This window comes from Apostichopus japonicus, chromosome 9, assembly GCF_037975245.1.
Source record: "Apostichopus japonicus isolate 1M-3 chromosome 9, ASM3797524v1, whole genome shotgun sequence".
NCBI lineage: Eukaryota > Metazoa > Echinodermata > Holothuroidea > Aspidochirotida > Stichopodidae > Apostichopus > Apostichopus japonicus.
This window is the reverse complement of record NC_092569.1, coordinates 25,351,805-25,376,401: the sequence shown is the minus strand read 5'-3', so window position 1 is coordinate 25,376,401 and position 24,597 is coordinate 25,351,805. Positions and strand designations below refer to the sequence as shown.

The 24,597-nt window shown below is 38.2% G+C and overlaps 2 protein-coding genes and 1 long non-coding RNA gene across 5 annotated transcripts in view; 2 read left to right on the top strand and 1 right to left on the bottom strand.

Annotated features, from left to right (window-relative positions):
- LOC139974128 (uncharacterized) overlaps positions 1 to 24,597 on the top strand; it is a 99,854-nt gene that overhangs the window by 13,417 nt on the left and 61,840 nt on the right. The gene's annotated exons all lie outside the window — the stretch shown is intronic.
- Positions 4,754 to 18,974, top strand: LOC139974123 (uncharacterized). The gene is made up of 4 exons (XM_071981054.1): positions 4,754 to 5,196; positions 8,608 to 10,838; positions 13,685 to 13,852; positions 14,573 to 18,974. The coding sequence occupies exons 2-4, from the start codon at positions 8,628 to 8,630 to the stop codon at positions 14,813 to 14,815; spliced, it is 2,622 nt and encodes an 873-aa protein (XP_071837155.1). The 5' UTR covers positions 4,754 to 5,196; positions 8,608 to 8,627; the 3' UTR covers positions 14,816 to 18,974.
- LOC139974133 (uncharacterized) lies at positions 16,104 to 24,468 on the bottom strand. The gene is made up of 4 exons (XR_011795402.1): positions 24,152 to 24,468; positions 21,747 to 21,816; positions 20,869 to 21,034; positions 16,104 to 19,386 (listed from the first exon to the last, which is right to left on the bottom strand). It is a non-coding gene; the product is annotated as an uncharacterized lncRNA (long non-coding RNA).

Here is a 24,597-nt window from a genome sequence, read left to right as displayed (position 1 = left end):
ATACTCCAACAAACAGTCTTTGCCAAGACTATAGTCGGTGTAATTGAACAATTGAAGTTAACTATATATGTCCTATTTTTATCTGTGGACTATAGGTAGCATGGTACACAAAAGCCCATTGGAAACATCCTGCTACAGACTATCTTGAGGAAAGATTGCCCGAAAACGATCCCATGCCTTTAAGAAACAAGAAGCAACACCGAAAGAAGTAAAGAAGTCTACACCTGTAAAGTGCAACATAAAAACAGATCCAAAAGGTACTAATACCATTATCTTGAACAGTCTACATATGATACTCAGTAAGGGATATGGGTCAAGTTTTTAGGGATATGGGTCAAGTTTTTTTAACTGTGTAGGCTAAGTAACTGATATTCCTACATCCTCAGTCATTCCTACTGGTATGTAATTAAATCGCATAAAATGTCATGATGATTTTTCACTTATAACAGTCAGGTGCCAAGTTAAGTTGCTTGAACCTTAAACTTAGTATGTAGGTAGCCCTTTGTGAGTAGATGATCCCTCTATTTTTTCATGGAGGTCCAAGGTCATTTGAGGTCAACAGAATCTTAAATCTGCTATGGTAATGATTCAAGTGAAAAGATTTGCTAATTATTTAAATTAGTGACAACAGAATTAAGTGTGCATTGAAAGCAGCAATTTATTTTCTTTCTTCCAAAGGTTGGGACCAATCTTTCTCAATTCATGGAAGATGAGCTTAAGCAACATAGAACTCGAAAGCAGCCATTCGTCCTTGCATTTGGTGATAGAAGGTATCCGACTCAGTCATTTGTGATCATCGAAGGGGTTGCTCTGCCAGCAACAGATTTGATTGCAGCTTTTGATATTTGCTTCAAATCATTGTACTTGTTTGACATAGCCTACCCCTGCCAGTGTCAAACAACCTGGGAATTTATACACAAATTCCTCTTTAAGCTTAGTGAAGGGAAAGGAAAGGTTTCGACATCCCCTTCAGTAAGAAGCCTACGTGCTTTTTTAAGTAGTCAGTTAGAGAAAAAAAGGTATGTAAACAACTTTGTCAAAAGTAGTGTTTAATATGATTTATTTGTTTTTTTTTATACATTGTAACCTTTTATCGTATAATTTTCTCAAAACACATATAAGGGATATGAACATATCTCCTGTAAACCTTGGGCAGTGCAACATTAGGTTAACACTTAGTTCATGGTCATTAACATGATGCGATGATTACATGAGGTTTTTAATTTACATAATGTGACAAAGTTGTTTTCTATTTATGTTTGCATGTTATATTACCTTGAACAAGGTTTCATTTGGTATTTGTTATTGTTAAGTTTAGAGGGACTAAAGAAGCAGAACTGCCTCACAAACAATGGGGCAAAACTAGTGTTCCAACCATACATCATACATGCACAACTAGCCAAAAGCATGACTGATGTACATTTTATGCATGAGCAACTGAAAATTTAATACATATTGTAACATATTTGTGGTGCAAAAATATTTATTCACAGTGTTTCCATTTATTGATGACTTTTGAGTGCTTATAACTCTTGTACTGTATGTTATAAACAGCTTTTCCTCATTCAAATCTAATGCTGTTTTGGTACAAGAACTACTGAGGAAATTATCACCTTTGGGATATGCTTGCAAGATTTTATTAATTGGCAGCTGGCCATAGGGTTTGTCTTGCCCCACCAACCCACTGCAAAATATGTTTGATATTGTCTTTGACTTTTGACATTGACAAAGCCCCCACCAAACATTGAACTTTCCAAAATATTTGATTTCTTACAGCCACCATTGATGTACTACATGTCTTCTTTGTATACCTAACATTTTATACAATTGATAACTATGGAATGTTGTTTATTTATATCAAGGGCGTAGGAACCGGGGGGGGGGGGGGCTGGGGGGCGCCAGCCCCCCCCCCCCCCCCCCAGTGAAAAATGTGGAGGGGCGGAAGTATAATTCCGCCCCCCCCCCCCCCCCCGCTTCGCAAGTCAGAAAACCCCTTTTTCATTTCCAAATGAGAAAAAAAATCTCATTTGGAGCACCAAATTGCATCTAAGGCCTGGTTAAAATACAAAGTCAGGTTAAAAAATGGAGTGGGTGTTGAAGTGTGCTATATTGCACCAAATTGCATCTGAGGCTACCTGGAAATGAAAAAAATTACAAAGGGGAGGGGGACACCCCCTCCCCTTAGACCCCTCCCCCAGGCCGGCCATCAGTCTTCAGCCCCCCCCCCCCACTCAAAAGTACCTTCCTACGCCACTGATTTATATTCTTTAAAAACAATTAGAAATGCTAGCTAATAATCAAATTACTACAGTGACTAAGGATACAAGTAGAGAGTGAGTGCATGCTCCAGTCTTGATTAACTTAATATTACAAACACTGCAGCAAACCTAGCTGTGAGATCAACAATTTAAGTCTTTCAAGTAGTACAGAACATATTCCTCAGTGAACTAAAATTTGTGCACATGAATAAATGATCAGTTGTTTTAGTTAAGTATGTCAGGATTTTAAGGAACATTGCTTAGTTTCCAATGATTCTCAGTTGGTACATTAGCCTTAGCCTATGTTCTTGTGTTCATTGTTTGTTTAGTTTTATGGGTATCACATTACTCTGATTTTTAGTGTTACTATGATGTTCTAGTTGAAATAAAACAAAATGAATGTCGATAATTATATGTGAAATAGAAAAAGTTGCATGCTTTATTGTAACACCACTTTGTGGTTTGAATAAATTAATTTATCTTTAGGAATCGAAGTCTTATGTCATTTCTTTTATAGACTTCCTGCAACTGCAAATGTAAATTCAGCTTTGACCCATTTACGTGGTCAATTTTTTTGACCCAATCTGCTGGGCTGGTGGAGATTGCACTAACCACTGGGTCAAAAGCTGGGTCAAAGTAGCATATGGGTCAAAGTAGCGTATGGGTCAAAATAACCCAGTTTTAGGTCAGATGTCGAATGACACAGATCCTTGGTCAAATTGACCCAAACCTGGGCTGGTGGAGATTCCACTAAGTTGCTGGGTCAAATTTGGGTCAAAAAATGACCCAAGTGTTTTTACAGTGTAGGAAGTTATTACTAATGTTTAGGCTGCTACTTAGAAGAAATACCTTACATAGTCCTACGTTATTGTGTATTGCCGATTATGTAAAAAAAATCCGTAGTTAGTTAATACAGGCAACAACCTATAGGCAACAGTTTACTGAATGTGAGTTCGTATCTTAATGTTAAGTCGAGTGGCAGTCTCAATGACATAACAACATGCGTGCGGAGGATGGGGGGGGGGGTGGTGTAAAGACCGGAGTGTACTAGGAGGATATGTAGCATAACCCTCTGTGTAAGTGCGTATCCTGTTAAGGGTGCTTCAGCACTCAAAAGTACAGTGTAACACAACAGGCGACATCGTGCTTACTGCTGTGAATATAATTGGTACCATGCCACCTCCCCACCCCCAGCCTCCCCCTTGCTGTAAATATTATTGATGCAATGCTACCACATGTCAATTCATAATTCATAAGTAATTCATAAGGGTAAATGGCAAATGTTTGCAAAATGTTATTACATGAAATAACCTAATGTCAGCAACGGACCATATGATCCGTATAGGACTTATGACGAAGTCACTTGAATATTTCAAACTGCATCATCAAACAACAGCAAAATAATTGACGTCTTTTTTTAACGGTGTAGATATAAATTAATATACCCTCATGTATATGCTCATTTCAATGTAACGACGAGTTACCAGTAAACTACGTTTCTATGTAGCCGTGAGTCTTACCTATATACAATAACTTGGGTAATGATGAACACAGTGTTTACTCACATATTTTGTCTATTGACTTAAAATTTTAGTCATTTCACAGATGAGAGAAGTAACACAGATGTGTTATTCTTGTATTATCACCTAACTAACGAGTTCAGCACCAGAGACAGAGACAACGATGCTTTAAATGATAACTGTGCCGACCAATACCGCGCAAATGGAAAGCCATTTTAACATTTATTCAATAATTACAGATATCTCGAATTCATTTTCGGATATCTCGAACTCATTTCCAGATATCTCGAATTCGTTTCAAGATATCAATATTTAAAACGTATTTGAGATATCAGAAATTGACTTCGAGATATTAAGAATTCGATTTAGAGATACCCAAAATGTACGGTAAGTAGAGATATCAAGAATTCGCACAATGGTTGCACGTTGTGGTATACACGTAGTAGCAAACATGATACCCCTATCAAATAGTACATTGCGAAGCAACCGTTTTGTCCAAGCTGATTTCCAAATCCTCCACTATGCGTTTTAACCCATATTGTTACTGTCACATGTGAGTAAATATCATCAACTTTTAAGCTGTAGTGATATTTATGGTAATATTCGCATAAGACCTTCAACATAAAAAAATACAAAGTACCTAGCAAGACAGTATATAAGTTGGAGCGCAGTATAGACAAAATGCTGAATTAATCGAGCACTATGATGATAGACCACAATCACAGAAGTCCATGTAACATCCAATGAGAACGCTACAATGAACGAGTGGAAACATGAAAATGTTTACAACTGCGTCTGGTTATTTCTATACGCCCAGTGTTAAAAGCTAATTTTGAACATGGTCCTGTTGACCAGTGGTTCAAACTCACAGAAAGTTGCCATCAAGACTCATATGTGCAATTGCCACTACGAGTACACAACACCCATAATAAGTAACATAAAAGCCAAAACAAGATATCATGTAGCTAACCAGAGTATACGACAGTATACAGGAGTTGCTCAATAGGGTAGTTCCATGGTAGCTATAAATAGTAGTAATGACGCAGGTGTAAGGCCGGTTTCAATCCAATATTTGATCGCCGTCGATATATGTCAATGAACCCTTTATATTGTCAACAACTTCAACGCACGCACTATTTAAACAAGGTGTTGGTAGTTCACAACTTATGATGGTTTAGTTAACTCACAGTGTATGAACTGATCCAATGGGGAATATGAATCTGTGTTGTCAATCTAAACGTGTGTCTTTACACTCAACGTGTTTAGTTTACTCTAAAAGCCTCGATAAGTAATGGCTTCTAACTAGAAACCGTGCACCATCACATTTGAATAAAATTGTAAAGGCTACCATAACTTGCGTTTTGTTTACTAATTGGAACCGAGAAACCAAGTGAATATTCTGGTGTTCTGTTACAAAGGTAGGCCTATATTCATTTCTGGTAGTCATATTCATAGTCGTATTATCCTACATGAACGATACATTGGTAGTATTGGAATTGAAAATGGTAAGTAGTACACAAAACATACGTTTAGCAAGCAGGAAGTATCAAATTTTCAAGTCAACGTTGTAGTCACACAGCGACTGTTAATTCCTTGCAAACCATACGCTTAGATATATATAAGATATCATCGCTTTTAAAGTTCAAGCAGGGAAACCTTCTTTGTGTAAAAATAGGGTGAGCTAATTCAGACGGAACAAAGAAATAAAGTCTACGTTCTGTAACATTGTTGGTCAACAATCACTAACGTCGGCGAAAGTCAAAGCCTTTTGCTTCACTTCTACTTATTTTCCTTCGACGAGTATGTGTATGTTGTTTTGAAAGTCATTGGTGTTTTTGGTGGTCTTTGAGGGGGGCTTATTGTCATTTATTTATATTGAGTAATGCAGAGCAGTTCTTAGTCGGTAATTGCATGACTCTTTTCAATGTAGAAATGTGACAGTGACGTTCAAGGTTTTTTTTTGGTTAAATTAAAACTAGCTCAACTGAAAGCTACCATTGCTCAACGCAGAGAAATGGGACCTACCTGTTATTATAACGAGCATATGGGAACCGATCATATTTCGTCCCATTTGAATCGTGGCCTATAGATCAAAGTATAATAAACCTTAGTTACACCAGAATGCAAAATGCATTGAAGTTTCGATGTTTTAAATGCACTAGACTTCTGCTTGTTAGTAAAACCAGAACTAGCTGTTACAATACCACTATGGCATGATAAACACAGGTCAGTCTACTGTACGTGGCTATATACACACCTCCACCAAAAAACAATAGGGGTATCGTTCTCAATGTTATGAATCAACACACCAAGTATTAGAGGTATCCACGATTTCCATCGTTAGATATAATGTAAAAGGTTTTGCAGAGGTTGACGTCTGGTGACCTATAGGAGATTTGACCTCACAAGCAATATGTTTCTTTTATTCAGTATGGCAAATCCATATACCATCCATACAGCCGAAACTACTTTATTAAAATTGTCTATTTTGTATAATTTATGGATGAACATATGTTATTATGTTATCGGAGTTATTACTAATGTTTAGGCTGATAATTAGAAGAATAACCTTACATAGTCCTACGCTGTGGTGTATTTCCGATAATGCAAACAATTCCATAGTGAGTTACTATGGGCAACATTCTATAGGCAACAGTTTACTGATGAGAGCTCGTATCAATGGCATCACAGCATGTGTGCGGAGGGAGGGGAGTGGGGTGTACTAGGAGGGTAAGTAGCATAACTCTCTGTGTAAGTGCGTACCCTGTTAAGGGTGCTTGAGCACTCAAAAGTACAATGTAACACAATGGGCGACATTGTGCTTACTAAGTACAACATATGAATCCCAAGCAGCTTTGAGATCATGAAAAGTAGGGGCATATACTACTGTGAATATTATTGGTGCCATGCCACCCCACACACCCATGCATCTGAGAATATTAAAGTAGTCAACCCCGCCCCATACCCGCAATGTTAATGTCGGCCACTGCCTGAATATATACATATTTATACATATATAGAAATTTATTTATACATATATATATATATATATATTATATATCTATATATCTATATTATATATATATATATATTATATATATATATATATATATATATATATATATATCTATATATATATATATATATATATATATATGTTTGATCTCTAAAGTAAGGCAAAATATGTCACCAAAAACAGAACTAGTATTGTTCGATACAGGTGACAAACGCCTACAGTGGAATTGCGACCTTCCTTACCGGTTTCGAACCTCTGGACATACAATCAGCGTCCATAACCTAGTGGTTAGGGTGTCCGCGTACAGAGCGGGAGGCCCGTGGTTCGAATCCCGGTGGAGGCTGAAAGTTTTTTCACTGTTCTTAATTTTCCAACTCATTACGACTTTCATTTATATATATATATATATATTTATATATATATACATATATATATATATATATATATATATATATTTATAGTTATACATATATGTACTTATACATATTTATTATACATATATAGTTATATATTTATATGTATAGTTATATGTGTATATCGTCAATGGACACGTCGAATTGAATTCACAGATGTAATTCATATATTGTAATGCATGTATAAATTGGGACGTTTCCCTACATAGTATGTAAGGAAGGTACTGACCACGGAGGGTCATGTGACTCGCTCCCTTTTCCTCAAATATACTTTATAAAGGTATTCAAAAACACATATAGTCATCAGGAAAAGAAATGTGCTTCAAAGAGGTGATAGGCTTGCTTTAAACATACTCAGAGGCGGGTATCTGTTTTCACCCGATAGACTTCAGGGGGTCAACAGGTATAACATTAAACTGTGCAAAAAATTGGCTCAGGGGTTCAACAGGTTATCTGAAATGGTTTCAAGCCCAGCCACTGTCTCTAGTTGTGAACATATTCACAGTGTATAAACAATGTGTTGTAAGCCTCATTCAGTAATAACAATTGTTAAAGGGGTGCTTGGTAACGTTTATTAACGAATAGTAACGAATATTGAAGCGGTTTGGAATAAAAGCTATATGCTGTAAAATCCTTACCACTGATTCAGTTGGTTTATGTCCACAAGGGAGTGCGACAAATACGAGCTGGGAATCTCTGATCTTTTCTAGTTCTCACTTAATTCTTGGGCGAATTTAACTCACTTGCTCTCCGTTAATCAGATAGTTATTTGGAACTTTGAGCAAATTTTATGGCAAGGAAGTACAAAGCCAACTGGCTTTCTAGTACTTGTTTTGTTTTTTGCTCGTCAATCTCCTCATTGACGAAAATGCGCTGTAGCCTTCAGCTTTATGCATATGCTCTAATGACTTTGTCAAGTTATATGAACGTTATGGGTTACCTTTGTGACTAGGGTCGAATGTCCACGAAAGGTCAAATACATAAGAGGTCGAAGGCCAAATAAAATACAGTGATGTTATGCAATAAATCCAAAGGGAAATATTGAGCCACAGATATATTAAAAATGTCAAGCACTATCAACATATGTACTTAAGATGGTCGATGAGGTCAATGGTAACACGGTCAAAGATCATATGTATAACTTCAGTGCAATGTTGTGACAAACGTGTCATTATAATTAATAGCGGTCGCTATTCTTCAAACTTGGAAGAAAGGTGTCCTATGATGGGAAATTGTATGAACAAGTATGTGTTAACAATGGTACTATAATACATAGAATCGAAAACAATGCATGATCACACGAATCATACTAAATGTTGGTTTCAAACTGCACCCTTGACTTACATCATGATAATTTTCAGGTTGGAATATGATGACAATTCTATTTTATGTGTTCACAGCGAATCACACAAGTACTATCATGGGTGATCCAAATTGGTGGAAGGACAATCCATGTCCATTACATCCAGGATGGGGTCTTCAGGACATCTCTAACCTTGATCATGCGAAATTGAAACTTACCATTGACACAGATGACAATGTTAAAGAGGTGATGGTGGTTGAGACGCTTATTTATCGAGCATTTCTGGCTTACCCAAAAGGAAAAGGAATGCTATACAACCAAACGCGGAACAACTCAAGCGAGGCGCTGGAGTTCCTTCAACAGGCCGAGGATAGAGTTGTGAGTTTATTCCGTAATTCTCAGAACGCAAAAATTGGATACGGGATCGTCATTAACACATTTCGCATGTGGATAATAGCAGATGCATCTCAGTTAAAAGAATTCCAGGCAAAGTTAGAAGCATTGGAAAAGGATAAAACCCATTTCCCTAAACATAAGGCGTACATTAATGTTGTTCGTGCTTACATACTTTCCAGGTTCGGACCAAGATGGAGAGAGGAAGCGCTGTCTTTGTATCAGGATGCAATAAAGGAGTTTCCTCGAAATTACCAGTGGCTGTTTGGTAAGGCACTCATGGTTGGGAGAGAAGCCCGACATCAACGTGCTGTAGTAGGTTGGAGATGTCGCTTACCGAGAGATATTCGAAGCATATTTAAGGAAGAAGAAACATTACTGAAGAACGTATTATGGATCAATCCACGATTTCACCTTGCCAGGGCATTTTATGGACAGGTTTTACATAACTTGGACAGATATTCCAGACGAGCAGCGGAGGAAATTAAAAAAGCATTAAATGGAGACAGTGAAAATCGTACTATTTGTATTTTAGCAGCAAAGTTTTATAGGGTAAGGGGGCCATTTCCAAAAGCAGAAACGATGCTCCTGGTATTGGTTGGAAGAGTCAATATAGCAGAGGTCCATTTTCAACTTGGCTGTCTTTACCGTAACAAAGCATATCACAACAATGATGCCCCCTCCTTTCGGAGAACAGCATTATCTCATTTTGAGAAAGCAACGGAGTTAGACAATTGTCATTATCCTTCTAGAGTAGGAATCGCGCAAATGAACGTTATGCTGGGCAATAAAGAAACAGCACGTAATGCATATAGGGATCTTTTTGAGAATGAATTTAAAGACAAACCCCATCATATAAGCAATGAGTTCAAGGCGCTTGACTATGCTCTTCTTGAACCTGGAGCTTTCGATCCACCAGACAGCACTAAGCTTTTACACAGGCTCATTGAGCTTGCTGTGGTTTTAACAGATAATGCCGACAGTGTCCTACAGGTTCCATTTCGCTCCTTAGACCACACTATCGATAAGTGTCTAAGAAAATTAGAGACACTAAGCTTTCATCACAGAGATTTCGATATAAGACAAGATGCCAGACTCAAGTTCGCCAACGCAAATCTGAAGCTACAAAAAATAGATGATGCAATAGAACTGTACAATGATTTGTATGAAGATTTCAAAGCTAATGGTGAAGTCCGCCAGGCAGACGTCATCTTCGGATTAGGCAAATGTTATTTCATCAAGGGAAATAAGGTTAAGGCAGATGGAAACAATGAATTGGCGGAGACATTCTGGAAAAAGGTATTCCTATTTGCTGATGAGTTAACGGCAATTAGTGATCAGAATATTGAATTTGGCCCTTCCGACGAATTGTACGCGGATGTTCATTTGGCCAAGGCAAAGGCGTCATCATTGGGTCTTACATCCGATATCACCAACTTAGTGCTTGGTAGTGAAACGTGGCAACAGCTAAAGTTGGCAATACAAAGAGGCAGCCTAGAAGCTTGTTATATTTATATTTCATATTTACAGGTTTTGAAAGAATACTTTTTCAAGGCTGACAGCAATATTCCTAAGACACTGGCAGAAATCCACGTTGTTTGTGAAGTTGAAGTTCCATTGCACACCAATTTCACTGTTACTTGTCAAAATGGTTCAAAGGTGAGCAGCGACATCATAGCTAAGAAGGACTTCATTCAAACTGCAATCAATGAAGTCATGGAATATGGCATTATAATTACGCCGGATTCCGTACGTGAAAGCATCTCCAGTATTACCGAACAAATAATAGAGTTACGCGAGAATCGGTTGAAGTACGAACTAGAGCTTCTTCGAAGTAAGAAAAGTAATACATGGGAGACAGCATACAAGAAAGCACTGTCTGATGTAATTCGAGTTGCAAGAAATATGCTGGATAATTGCATTTCAGTTTGCAAGGTAAGAACAAAATTGCATGGTTACACATAAGTAAATTACATTGGTACGGGTTCCAATGGGTCGGTTCCTTTCACGTTCGACCATGGTATCACAAGATTGTGGCAAGTTCAAGCAAAGGCACAGCAGTAGGAGCAGTGGTGTAGAACGAAATTGAGGGGGCCCGGGCCAGCATTACCAAATAGGTCCCTAAAAGAGATTTCATTGCAAGCAGGGTTCGGCGTATTTGAGCAAATTTTGAAATGTTGCGATCCATGTAATTGTCACCCCTTTACCTCATACAGGGGCGGATCCATGTTTTTGCCAAGGGAGGGATTTGATCAGGCGCGTATCCGATATTCTAATCTTGGTGGCGCGAATTACTATCCAAGCGAAGCACCACCGTTGTGATTTTTGGGGGTTTTGATACCCCCAGATCCCTGGAAATGGCACTTCCAGAGCATGAGAATGATCAACCCGATGTACACTTTGGACTGAGAACCAAAAATTTCCCAATAGCTTTGTTCACCCATAACCTTTTCGAAGATTGTCACCCATCACACATCATGTTCTACCTCATCGCATCTCCCGTGGATCTTTGCATTTGTAGGTGATTCTACGTCGCGGCCTACAATACCCGTCAGTCCAACCTTTGACGGTTTAAAGCCCATTATTTGTTCCGAATATTAAAAATCACATTTCTCGTTAACTTTACTTTTAAACCTACCAATAATGTTGCACAATCATCTGTGGACAAATAACCAGGGACGTAGCCAGGATCATATGATTAGGGGTGAAGAAACTCCAAAATTCCAACTGAATAGAATTTTTCCAACTGAGTGTAGGTGTGTCTGGAGGGGCCTAGAGGGGTTCATGACTTTGTGGGGTGGGGGGGGTAATACAACAGTGGTGTTCACTTGCTAAACGTTGTCTAGCATCTGTGCAGGAGTGGGCAGTAGAACACATAACATATTATAACGTTGCAGACAGTTTGACAACAAAGCAGGACCCACCATTTGTTGGCCGAGAACTATATTGCGATAAGGCAGGCCAGCTTATAACACTTACTAGCAAAAATAACACCTAGCTTTTTAGATCAGTCGGGTTTCTGTGTACACTCTCAGCAAAATTAAAGTGACGGTAGTAACTATAAAGCGAAGCGCCACCATCAGTTGGCGCGGAGCGCAGGAAATTTCACAATAGCAGCCAAAGTGGCAGCATCAGTGCCTCTGAAGAGACCCCCAACAGTCATAACTGCAAGGACACTGGGCAACAGAACCCCTAATGATATTTAAGTAGAGTTTTCGTGTTCACTCTCAGCAAAATTGAAATGACTGGAATTGTAAAATGTGTAGGTTTGTTGATGCTTGGACAATTATTGATGGCCGTTCTATGGCAAAGGTCAAGGGGAGGGTGTGTCCCTCTCCAGGTTTGAAAATATTACTCTCAGGACGTGGCTTAAACGCTAAATAGTGCGGTTCATCTCTATTATCTAAATCACCAGGAATTACCAATTTGCATGAAGGGATACAGCCAGTACATATTACCTACTTTGAATGGAGTTCGAATTTCAGGATCAGAAATTTGGGTCAAATCACTCAAATAGCAATCTTCAACTCTATCCTGGGTAGATCTATGCGCGCTCTGCGTGGATCCTGCGAAACAGGAGGGCGCTGAGTACAAAAAAGGTTCTTTTTTAATTAAGAAAACTCAAAGGGGGGCTTAAACCCCCAACGGGATAGGGGAGGAAGGAGCATGGAAGGGTAAACGATATTATGTTATTCCAGACGGGGAAAGGTTCAAGAGAAAAAAGAACGTAAAAATGGCACTAGAGCACCAGGCTTGCCCCTCCGTCGCAGAACTGTTACTACTGTTCGTAGTACTGGCATCATACAGTAACAGCCAGTGTCGGCCACAGATGCGATCTGCTTAGCAAGCTCTTGGTCTCGTTGTCTCAGTTCCTCCACTGTGTATTCAGGCTCAATTTGATAGCATCAAGTTCAAATGCATGTTCTCGTTCGTTCAAAAATCCCGAGCCCGGAAGTGTTTCGGAGGAAAATTTTGACTACATATTGCCTTAGTTATCGTGGCCAGCGCATAGGAAATGAATGTGTTGAAATACGATATTTGGCTGGCCTACGTCACGAAACAAGTGGGAACTGCCGGAAAACAAACAAAATGGCGAATGCTACGGGTGACAATTAAATCGATTTTTAAGGTTGGAAGAAATGTCTTCGGTCATTCGTGTTGCTTCTGTCGAACATAGCCTACTGCCAAACGATATTCTCTAAGCAAAACAAGTCTAGGTCTAGTATATCTCTGAAACAGACTCCACTTACATCTGAAAACAATCCAGCATATGTCAACTTTTCAGGAAGAACTCAAGACTTTCTTATTCATGAATGCATATCCATTTGTTTAATAACTGTTGTGTCCATTTTGGGTACTTTGCTCCTGCAGCGCTTCTGAGCATTTTTTTAACTGGATAAAAAATATCATATTAATATAAGAGGTTTAAACTTTCGATTAGGCTGACCGAGCTCTTGGTCAATGTGATAAATAGAGGGCGGCATTGCAATAAATGCATTGTTACCATGCACAAACCACAAAGTTACATGCCTCCGCGATAGTGGGCTATACCATTTCGACTTTAGTTTGAAGGCATATTGATTATCCTACACAATGAAACGAATACAACTTGCGCTAATTATTATTACAAGCTGCTGCAAACCTCATTTTGCATTTACAATACTCATGCATCCACACTCTGGAACTGATTTTAAGAAGTGATGCTACTCTCAGTACAATAAAACAAAGCACTTCCCAAAGTAAAAAATTCTCCTTGAAATTTTACTTGACTGTCCTTGCAGAGTGGTCTTATGGAAGAAGAAACATGGAACTCTATGTTCAAAATCACGAGCGCCGGCAAGATCGACAAGGATAAATGCCAGCGTGAGGTAGAGAAATGGGCAAAGAAAATATTTCCTGAACTTCCTAAGGAAGACCTACCCGATGGACTTTTGAAGAGGATTGTTGAGGTAATTTTTATTTCAAATGCGGCACTTGCCACACAAATAAGACAAGGCTGACCTTCAACAAACAAATACAATGTCTATTGAATATCTCTTTAAGACTTCCTTGACGATGACGCAAAGGTTCATTGGTGCAGGCTTACATGTTGATGTTATTCAAAAACTCAATCAAAACATGCTCTGTAAAATCAGAACGTCATTTTATGATATTCAACATTTATTATTGACAAACGTGTAATGCATTGTAGACATGTCGTGGTATATTAATGGTTTATATATTATGTTTGTGCTGTACCCGAGGGACTGACCTAATAGTCAGGTACGTATATGTTAGATCCATTGGTCCAGACTCTTAAAATTCATGAGCAACAGAGGTTCAAGCTGACATTACTCAAAATATTACAAGTGGTATACAAATACAATATGAAACAACAGTAACATTGTTATTGTTTTCAGCGGTGCAAAGAATATATAAAATCATCTTGTGCCTAACATTTTGTGCCTAAAGAAACCCTGGCCAAATGGCTTTTCAGTAGATATGGTAGTTTTCTGGTTGATACAACCATCTTAACTTCCACTCATATGCCATCTTATGGAAGGATCATCCTCGCGTCGTCATCATCAAAAGTCACCGTCATAGTCACATTGCACAGCTTTCTAGTTCTTTGGTTCTATGTTACACATGTCACATGTATTCTGAGTTGCTCTCGTTTTTTCTCCGTATAGGTCCAACCAATGTATGACGAGGCAAATGTATGGCTGTGGGCCATACACAGCTTGAATAACTTGAAAAACCATAATCTCTCAAACTTCGAAGTAGGGGAAACATTTACTATCAAAATAGCAGGCAAGCCTGATCTTATTTTACAAACTGAAAATATCGTGAAAGAAAGTTGTGAAGGTGTAATGGACCTCGTTGTTGACTTAATACAAATGTGTGTTATCGATAGGATAAGGGCTGAGGAATGACCACTCAACAAGGTGTTGCTGTTGGAAATAAGATTTCGTTTACGGTTACGTAATTTCGAACTGTACGTTACTGTTATTCGTGCGGTAACAGTATAACGAGACGTCGCATGCAGACACAACCAAGCTGTTTTAAGACTATACATTTTGTTAAGTAGTCTGGATGACAGATAAGAGTAACATTACCTTAAAAATCGAACTGAATCTTCTGGAAGATTTCTTCTTGTTTTTACAGCAGTTTTGTTATGTTGGGTGCACCCGGTCAGTTCATGTAAGAAAGGTCACGGCTGATGAGGTTAATCATATGTCAAGTTACGTAACGTGTTGTAGGCACTGAAAGGAACAGTGTGGTGATGTTGTGCGCGCTACTAATGGTTCTCGGAGTAGCAGGGTTGATGTTAAGTCTGGGACAATTCACGGTTTTATACCGGCTGCACGACACAGCAATTGGCAGGTTAAAGGTATCGGTTATAGTAGATTTATGGAATGGTGTTATGGTAGTATTTGACATTTAACAACAGAGGGGAAATAAAGATAGAAGAGTTATTAACCCTCGTGTTCATGCCTTGTTCAATTGTGTCATATGTGTTACAAGCGGAGTTTCAACGTTATACATTTCCCAGTCTGTGAGCCAAAAAACAGGCGTGTGGTGGGATTCGGACACTTCCTAGGCCATTCCATTTACCTATTAATTTCGGATCACTTAACCAAGGAGGTTTTCAAGCGGTTACACTTGTTGTCAGTCAACACTGTCTAAAACGCATACCAGCTTCTCCTTTGCGGCTATAGTATTGTTATTCTGGCTAAAGAATAGTCCCTTTAACACATAAATACAAGTGAGGAATTAATAAAGAAAGGTTACACCTGTTTTGCCTGTCGGTGCATAATATCCGACGCAAAGTGAGGGCAGCACAATAACACTGACTGCAGGGAAATAAAGACAAATGTGTGCAACCAAAACAAACAGTGTCGGTAGGAAATGAGATTCGATCCATTTTTTATCCTAAGGTCACTGGTTGGAATCTCGTTGTAGCTAAAGAAAGAGTCAGTTTGCTGTCTTAAAGGTTAGCTTGTTAGTTCACTGTCATTTGTCGTTGTTCGTTTATTTTAAAATAGTAATGATAACATATAATCTGATATTGTATCAGTGGAATTTTCAAAAAATGAATGTAATAAAACATCAATTATCTAAAGAACTAAATGAATCGATTATTTAACAATTAAGCAGAAGATATGGCCGTATTGGAGATGAATTGTTTGCTACATTTGTTTGTTCGTTTGTTGTTGTTGGGGTTTTTTTTCTGGGAGGCTGTACAAATTTGTTTTACATTTTTTTTACAATTGACCCTTCGTCATACGGTTTTAATTTAAACAGATTTTCTTGTAGGTAAATATTATTGTTTAATAGGCAAAATTGCAGAAAATATGCTGAATTCATGAGCGAAAATCATATCCTCCTAGCATTCTGTATATATGGCGAAGATATGAATTTTTCTACTTTGCGATCTTTCATCAATTGCATCTGGTAACAGCAGTATAGATGTCATAAGGGCACTTTAGTTGAATTGGGCTTTGCTTTCTTTATATTTTGTCAATTATTTATCAACTCATATTTTTACAATAGAAATATGATATTCTAAGCCCACACAGCTTTGACAGCTAAGCACATATTCCAATTGTATCATGCATCAATGATAAATCAACAACAAGAAGATAATAATAAAACAAAGCTGTTGTCCAGTTGACGTCATATACCCCCTACTGTGATCTAACTTCCTGCAGTAGTGGAAAGTTTAGCCAGTAAATATAGGTTATACATTCAATCAACTATATCTCGAGTTAGACGGTGGATATTTGAGATGTGGTTTTCAACTAGCAGTGTGGAATATTTTATCTCTTTAACATAACTTTTATATTGTTTGCAACCAGAAATTCCTTTCAAGTGACGTTATTTCACTCCCTGCTATGAAAGAATCATTCATATTCCTTTTTCACAATTTGCCTTTGACTGTGAAGCGATTTTCTTGGGGGTAGAACGAAGATGTTTCAAAACTGATGACTGAGGTCTTGCTCCTCAATCGGGGAAACATTACTTTGCACGATTTCTTTTTCATCTGTCTAGCGGGGAATATCGCTTCGCTCACTCAGTCACTCACCCCATGTTCACCCTCAAATTCCCTAACAACCTAACCCACACTCTCACCGAACCCTTTTGAAGAAGCTTTCGAAATGCATTAACAGTTAATCGCAATATGCGCAAACAGTTGGTTACTGTGACGTCACATTAAAAAGAGGGCGCTATATGCTGCTCTGTTCGTTGATGAACATTGCCACTATATATCTCTATGATGTCACAGTTACCAACCATATGAATGCAGTTATTATTACTTATCGTATATAAAAAAACGAAGTTGTCTACACAAACGTTAATGTTGAAAGGTTCATTTCCAGATTCGTTTTATTTTCATTTTCATTTTCATGTTTTATATTTTATTATATATTCAAGTTGTGTTTCCTTCTTTTAAGATAAATGTAGCATATATAGCTACTTGAATACCATGTCAAGCTAACAGCAAATGTATATACATATGTAATAACACCAGGGTGCTACATTCTATTTGGATGCACTAGACTATAAAGTCTACATATAAGTACACCACACTGTAAAAAAAAAATTGTAAATTTTACAGTGAAATGGCTGTCAGCTAAAATGCCAAAAATAATTTGTTAATTTTACAATCACTTGTAAATTAAAAAACAGTTAAAAACTGTAAACTTTACCATTTTTGGTAATTCAAATTACAAATTATTGTAAAGATATTTACCGAAAACTGCAATATTTACAGTTGAAAACTGTAAAATTAACAATTTATTGTAAATGAATTTACAACAATATGTAATATATACAGATGAAAACTGTGAAATTAACAATAAATTGTAAATGAAATTACAAAAAAATGTAATATTTACATATTAAAACTGTAAAATTGACAATTTATTGTAAATAAATTTACAAACATATGTAATATTCACAGTTTAAAACTGTGAATTAAACAACAAATTGTAGATGAATTTACCAAAAAATGTAATATTCACATTTTTGAAATGTAAAATTTTCCAATTTCACAATAAATTACACATTACTGTAATTAATTTACACAAAAATGTAATATTCACAATTGATTGTCTGCAGGGTCACAACAAATTTGGAAAATTAACACGTCCTATTTCCATGGCAGTGGTATTTCACCAGTTGGTTAGCGATACAATATTTACTCGATCAAGGGCATACAATGTGACCTTCGCAAATGACCTTTGAGCTACTTGAAAAATGAAATGCTTGAACATGAAACATGTACAAATGACCATTATATATATAAGTAAGGAATTTTAACTTTTTTTCTGTAGTCACATTTAGACTGTGGGTAAAACAGAGTAAAGTTTCAAAAATGGAAAATAACAAGGAAATAGTTTATTACAACTTTATTACAACTGTAACTGTGCTTACATTCTTACTATCATTAAAACACCAGTCTTACATATGGCCATGTGTTTTAATCTGGGCCAGTAAATAAGTGGCGATGCCACATCTGTGCAACACATTTCAAGGGGCGGCCACTCCCTAACCCCGCCCCCCCCCCCCTCCGGGTGGATCTCGGGTCCCTGAAATTAGTGGTTTTCCCCTTAACCCCCTCACTCCAAGAAAAAAATAACAAATACAACAGAAAAGTATAATATTTTACCTCATTCGTTACCTCAAATCTCCATAATGTCTCAGAGGAAGGACATTTTGTACGAACGTATCTTCAATGTTTTCTGTTCCTTTCGAAACTTCCCAGAGAAAGAATCTGCATCATTAATATTGCGAACTGTAGCACTAAATATGATTTCACAATATTAACCCATCGTGTACAAAAAGTTATAAAAGGTGACAAAAGGAGGGCCTGTCACTTCCATACACAAGTTCACAAGAACCTTGAAGATGTGCAGTTAGCCACGTCGCCATGAATGGTGGAATTCTATTTCGGCTGAACTAATGTCTGAATGGCAAACCTACTACACAAAATTGTGAGATTATAACCAATTGCTACCAGTGTTGGCGCTAGAATCATAATTTCGGGGGGAAAATCCCCCCTTCCGATTTTTTTTGGGGGGGATTTTTATTTATTTTTTTTTTTTGGGGGGGAATACTAAAATTGAGCGTAAATTTAAACTTCTTCGACATAAAATGATGTTGTACTAGTTTTATGCATTAGCAAATGACAGTTGAGCATCAGTAGTACAAATTAAAAGCTGATAAAATCAAGCACCACCCCCCCCAAAATAATATATATATATTTTTAAGGGGGGAAATCCCCCCCGACGATTTCCCCAATGCGGGATCGGCATGAAAAATGCGAGAATCCCGCAATCGCGCCATCACTGATTGCTATTATTTGTTAATGTTCACAATTGTCACTACAGAGCCCATTCGAAGTCACTGACGTTCTGGATCAAAGAGAGTACCTTTCGGATGGGTGCCATATCCATTCTTGAGTTTCGATCCTTTGTCCGGATTTATCATCAAGAAACACCTACAAAATTGAAGAATAAAAAATGGACAAAAATGGACAGATATAATAATGTACAGAATAATACTTTGTCAAAATCCATCAAAGGATATATGCATGAGATCACTTATGAACAATTGTTGAGAGATTGAGTGATAGATAGAGTGATGGATGCAGCGCAATCAAAATAGCCCTGACCAGCATGATGCTGGTATGAGCTAGTGATATTATCTTGGAAATCTGTTATGTTCCGGAAATTTGTCGTTAAATACAATTACCCAAAGCTTGACATCAGCACCCACAAATGCGGATGAGTTTCCGGCTTGCGGGTGCACACAGCAAAGGCACACGCAAAGGTTTTGCGGGCAAAAACAAATTGTGTCCGACAGCACCTGACGTGTGCCCTAGGCTCCGTACAAACCATGCATCAGGTGTTGTCGTACACAGTTTTGTTTTGATGGTAAACCAACTTTCATGGATGTAGACGATGCGATTCCACCCACAAGGTTTTGCAGGTAATCAAAATCCCCTTAAGAACATAAGCATTATTCTAGCTCATATTCAAATGATGGGTCAAATTTTTCTTTTTCAATGCATTCTGTGAGATATCCTGTGAGTTCTTCGAATGTATTCCAGATTAATAGCAATTTTAGACAGGATCCATGGCTCTCATAAAAAATTAGGCAGGACCTGTGATTGATTATTAGGATATTTTCTGGCCCTTTTTACCAGCTAAGGCCATATAGAGCCACCAAATTCTTTTTTATATCAGTTAGAGACACTGAGAGCTAAAATATATCACCCAGGTGGCTCCTGTAGACCCATAACCTTTAGGCCCACGCCTGGGTCGTATGTGACCCACCTTTTCCCCTGGCCACTCGAAACTGCCAGTAGGTACCCGGAAATTTGGACAACAGGATGCAGGCGCGTGACGACCCGCGCTGTTGCGAACACAAGGGGGCAGACTTCAGCCTCCTCTCAGCCATTGTCGCGCAAATCCCATCCTACTTATTGAGAGGTGTGGGCTAATGGTTGACCAGCTGTGGGAGAGCCTCGTCAGCAGCAGGCTGAGAGATGGACTGGATGGGAGTGGAAAACAAATTTGAGCAGGGATGAGGTGGTTAGAAGGTTGCCGTTTGGGAAGGCTGAGGTGGAAAGATTCTGTGGTTAGGGATATGAGAAGGGTTTGGCAGGTGCCAACATGTGTGAGGGCTAGCCCGCTTCCCTTGAGGGGTGGGAGAAGTTGAAAGATGTCCCAATTCACAACCGATCTCATAAATTGCATATCACATGTTCGTATCTACTTTTTCATATTGGATCGACCATTCATGTCCAACTTGAAGGCTTCTGGTTCGCCCAAATTCGCTCCTGGTTCACTCAAAATCTCTGTGCACCAACCAGGAACCCCTTTTCTCAAAATGTGGCTCCTAATTCCAGCATAAAAAACCCAACCATTGTTGCCCGTTCTTTCCAGGCATGGTTATTGACATACTGAGTGTACTGTACCTTTGAAAAAGGTCCAAAGTTGCAGGTGCTCCTTCATTATATTCTATTCCGAAACAGTAGTAGGCTGAAAACAGCATTCCGAGGGCAGACAGGAATGACAAAATATTGTCAGCAACAACATGGCGGTCGATAACCAGCATCCATTTCTTGGCAGTTAACATCTCACCTGAAAGTGAATAAATATATTTCTCATTCACCTCCTTTCAACAAGAACAAATTTGTGTTGAGATTCCAGCTGGAAATATTGTTCCTTTTGGGTAGTCTGTTTTTATCCTTTTAGGTTGCTGCAGTTGCAATATTCTTGCATGGATTTGGCTACTGTATTGATTGCTGACCTCAAGTGACCTTGAAACAACATAAAAAACTAGGCTTTTGAACTCCAAGTGGGGAACCTAAGCTAAGTATAATAACAGTTAGTATTGTGCCTGATCCAAAATTTTGAGATCCGACCGGACCCGATTTTACCCGATAGTACGAACTATCCGGCCAGATCTCCGGCCGGATAGTATGAACTATCTGGTACAACCCTAATAACAGTCCCACAAGTTGATATTCCCCAGATTTCATGCTTACAATAAGTGTCATAGACGCACACACACCCACATGCCTGCAGAAATTAATTTCGCCATTGGCAAGAAATAACCCCCATCAAATCTTGCAACCTTGTGTGAACTTGTCCTCCTGTTGACTTTGTCATTTCAATTTGAAGTGAAGCATGTCACAGCTTCAAAATAATTTTTAGGTCTGATTTTTTTATTAGTGATCTGAAACAGTTCAGTAAATATTATTTCGTATTAGCTCATGAATTTTCAATACAGCCTTTAGGTTGACAAAAGGTTGAGTTAAAATCAATCTTATTCTACAGATAGGGTGCTTACCACAAGCAATCAGGAATGGAGGGTTTGGAAGATCCTTCTGCCTGTCTACATCATCTTTGGTGGTTGTAGGCTGAAATAGAAAATTAAATGAAAGAGAAATGTAAATCAAAACAGGAGGCCTTGATTCTGACGAACCTTATAACATATTGATGAAATACACTGCAGCCTACAGACTTAGTGACCTTAAATCATTTTGATTTTTTTCTTTAGTGTCCCGTAAGTTAAATCTTTAAATTCGCGGGATTTTCCATTATATTGCGCAATCTTCACATTCGCGAATTGTTACGTATGGAAACGATTAATCTTTAATCGTTCGAATAATGCGTAGCGATTACCGAATAGTCAATTATTCGTAAATCCCTATAGCCTACTATTTGCATATTAGAGCGCAGGCATGGCATTCAGTGATATCACTTTTACTGGTTATAGTAACACCTAGGGTTCGCATTATTAGCAGCGAAATGGGGGAATCGCGCAATCTGAGGCTGTGCTCCCGCGCCAACCCCCCCATCCCCCCCCCCGTAGCGCGGCCACTGCAGACAGTAAAATTAGACGTAGGCCTAACATATTGTTTGCAATGGACAATTGGAGATCGCGAAATTATCGGCACTAACGATTATTCGCTACAGTTCTTTTGTTTATCGTAATTGCTACAAAACGAACGAATAACAATTTATCGTTAATTGCCAACAGCCCTACACTACACTACAGTACCTACATTGTACAAATGATCATTCCAAATACACCTTGAACAATTGGAGTACAGTAAAGAAGACTAAAGAGGGATTAAAAAAACATTTCTTTTTCATTCATGTACTTCACAAGCTATAAAACCTGAGTTAATGCTCACTTATCACTCCTCCCTAACTCCTCATGCCTTTGGTAATTTGTATTTGCCTCCTCCCCACCCCTCCACCACGCAGTTCACACAGTTCAAACTACCAACCCCCTTGTGTGGGACGTCATCTATGAGTGCCCCCTAATCACTGGTAAAATGTTGATTATTCAACATTTTTGGCATCAACTATGAACCAGTCTGAAAAGAATCATATTCATGACATGTCTTTATGACTGAAATTCACAGTACTGTTTTCATCGGTACAAGTTATGATACTAAAATTCCCACAGCGTGCCATGAAATGTTACTAAAATTTCTCCATTCATCTTCATCCTTAGCTAAACTGTCATTTTTTGATATTATTTCCTAACAAAATGAGTAACATTATTTTGTATAAATGTTCAGTATTTCTTTTGTATGAACCTGTTAACATATTACAAAATAATTTTACTTTATATCCGGGCGCTAACGCACGCTTCTCACGTGTGGGGCGAAACAGACGAGCTGCTGCCATCTGAAGTTAGTAATACTATAGGGCAGGGCGGACTTCTTTGAACAATGCTGTTACCAGGACAACTGTACCCAACCCGCCGTACTATCAGCCGGTGAAAAGAAACGGTCTACGTTCACTGACACTGAGTTACTGTGGCCTAGCTTGATCGACAGAGCTAAAATATTCTTATTTACAAGTTTAAACTTCAAATAATGTCAAATATTTGTGTAGTTATATGCTACTAAACACTTATCGTTTGGGATTTAGGGAACAAGTACGTCAAGAAACATTTTTTTCACTTAGCAAAAGCCATTATTTGTACGCTATCTCGCTGTAGGTATGTATGTGCTCTCCGGCAGAAATCCGGTGAATGCTGAAAAGTGACGTCAGCACGCGCTGCCCTATTGTAATTATTTTCTCAAATTTCACCACCTGAGCCTTTGTAACTAGCCTAAATAAGATAATTAACATGGGTTGATCATTTTATTGATGCATGCAAGTGATCTGATAGAGGCTAGTGATGGATAAACTAGTACTACTATTCCTTTAGTTCTACTATGTTAGCATATTAAAGAAACTTAGAAATAACCTACGATTTGTTAATACTATTAACTATTATTCTCACCAGTTTGTCAAGCATACTGTATGACAAAGTAGAATTCGGCCTAGCTAGTTCAATCCAAATCTCAAGTTCGAATAGTTCATATAATAGACCGAGAATATCGTTTGAATTTGAAATAATTTCACTTTATACCAAAGGCAAGGGCGATATTTACTATCTATTAGTACTAGTAGTATAGGCCAACGCCGCACCTTGGCGGGAAAACTTACTACGAATAGCCTAACACACTAATTCACCTGTATAATTCAATTAAGCAGAAAAGCCTAGGCTTAAGTTTGCCCCGATAACAGCGTCATGCAGTGTGTAGCCTAGGCTATATAGACCAAGCCTAGTGCTATTATTTAGCCAGTGAATTGTTGCACCAAATATGTACGATACAGAAAAAAAATCAGTGATGTGTTTGTACTTATCGAAAGGGACAATTTCATAAAAGATTTGAACTCATTCCTTACCTTAAATAACGGCTAGCTAGTCTGATACTGTGAACGGAATTCGGTCGACACGACGTATGAGTACGAGTACACATGCGACGGGGTCCGGTACAGAGAATACGTATGGTCAACCAGAGTGTATATAATAGCATGCATGTCCCGCCTGCACGTTATGTATCGCAGCTAGCTAGCGGCGGTGCAGTATATACTATGACGTATACGTACGTCGTACGCGTAAAGTTGATATGAATACAGTACACCGGCTGCTTTTGAAATTACCTTTTGACAATTGTATTTTATACTACGGAACTACTGTAAATTATACAGTAATTTTTTACAGTGCATGCACCTTTATGAAGGGAAGACCTTCCTTAAGTTGCAGTAACAAACGAATAAGACCAATTGTGAAATTATGAACATGAGCGAATAAATATTAAAAACTGTTCAAAAGTGCTTATGTGTTTCTG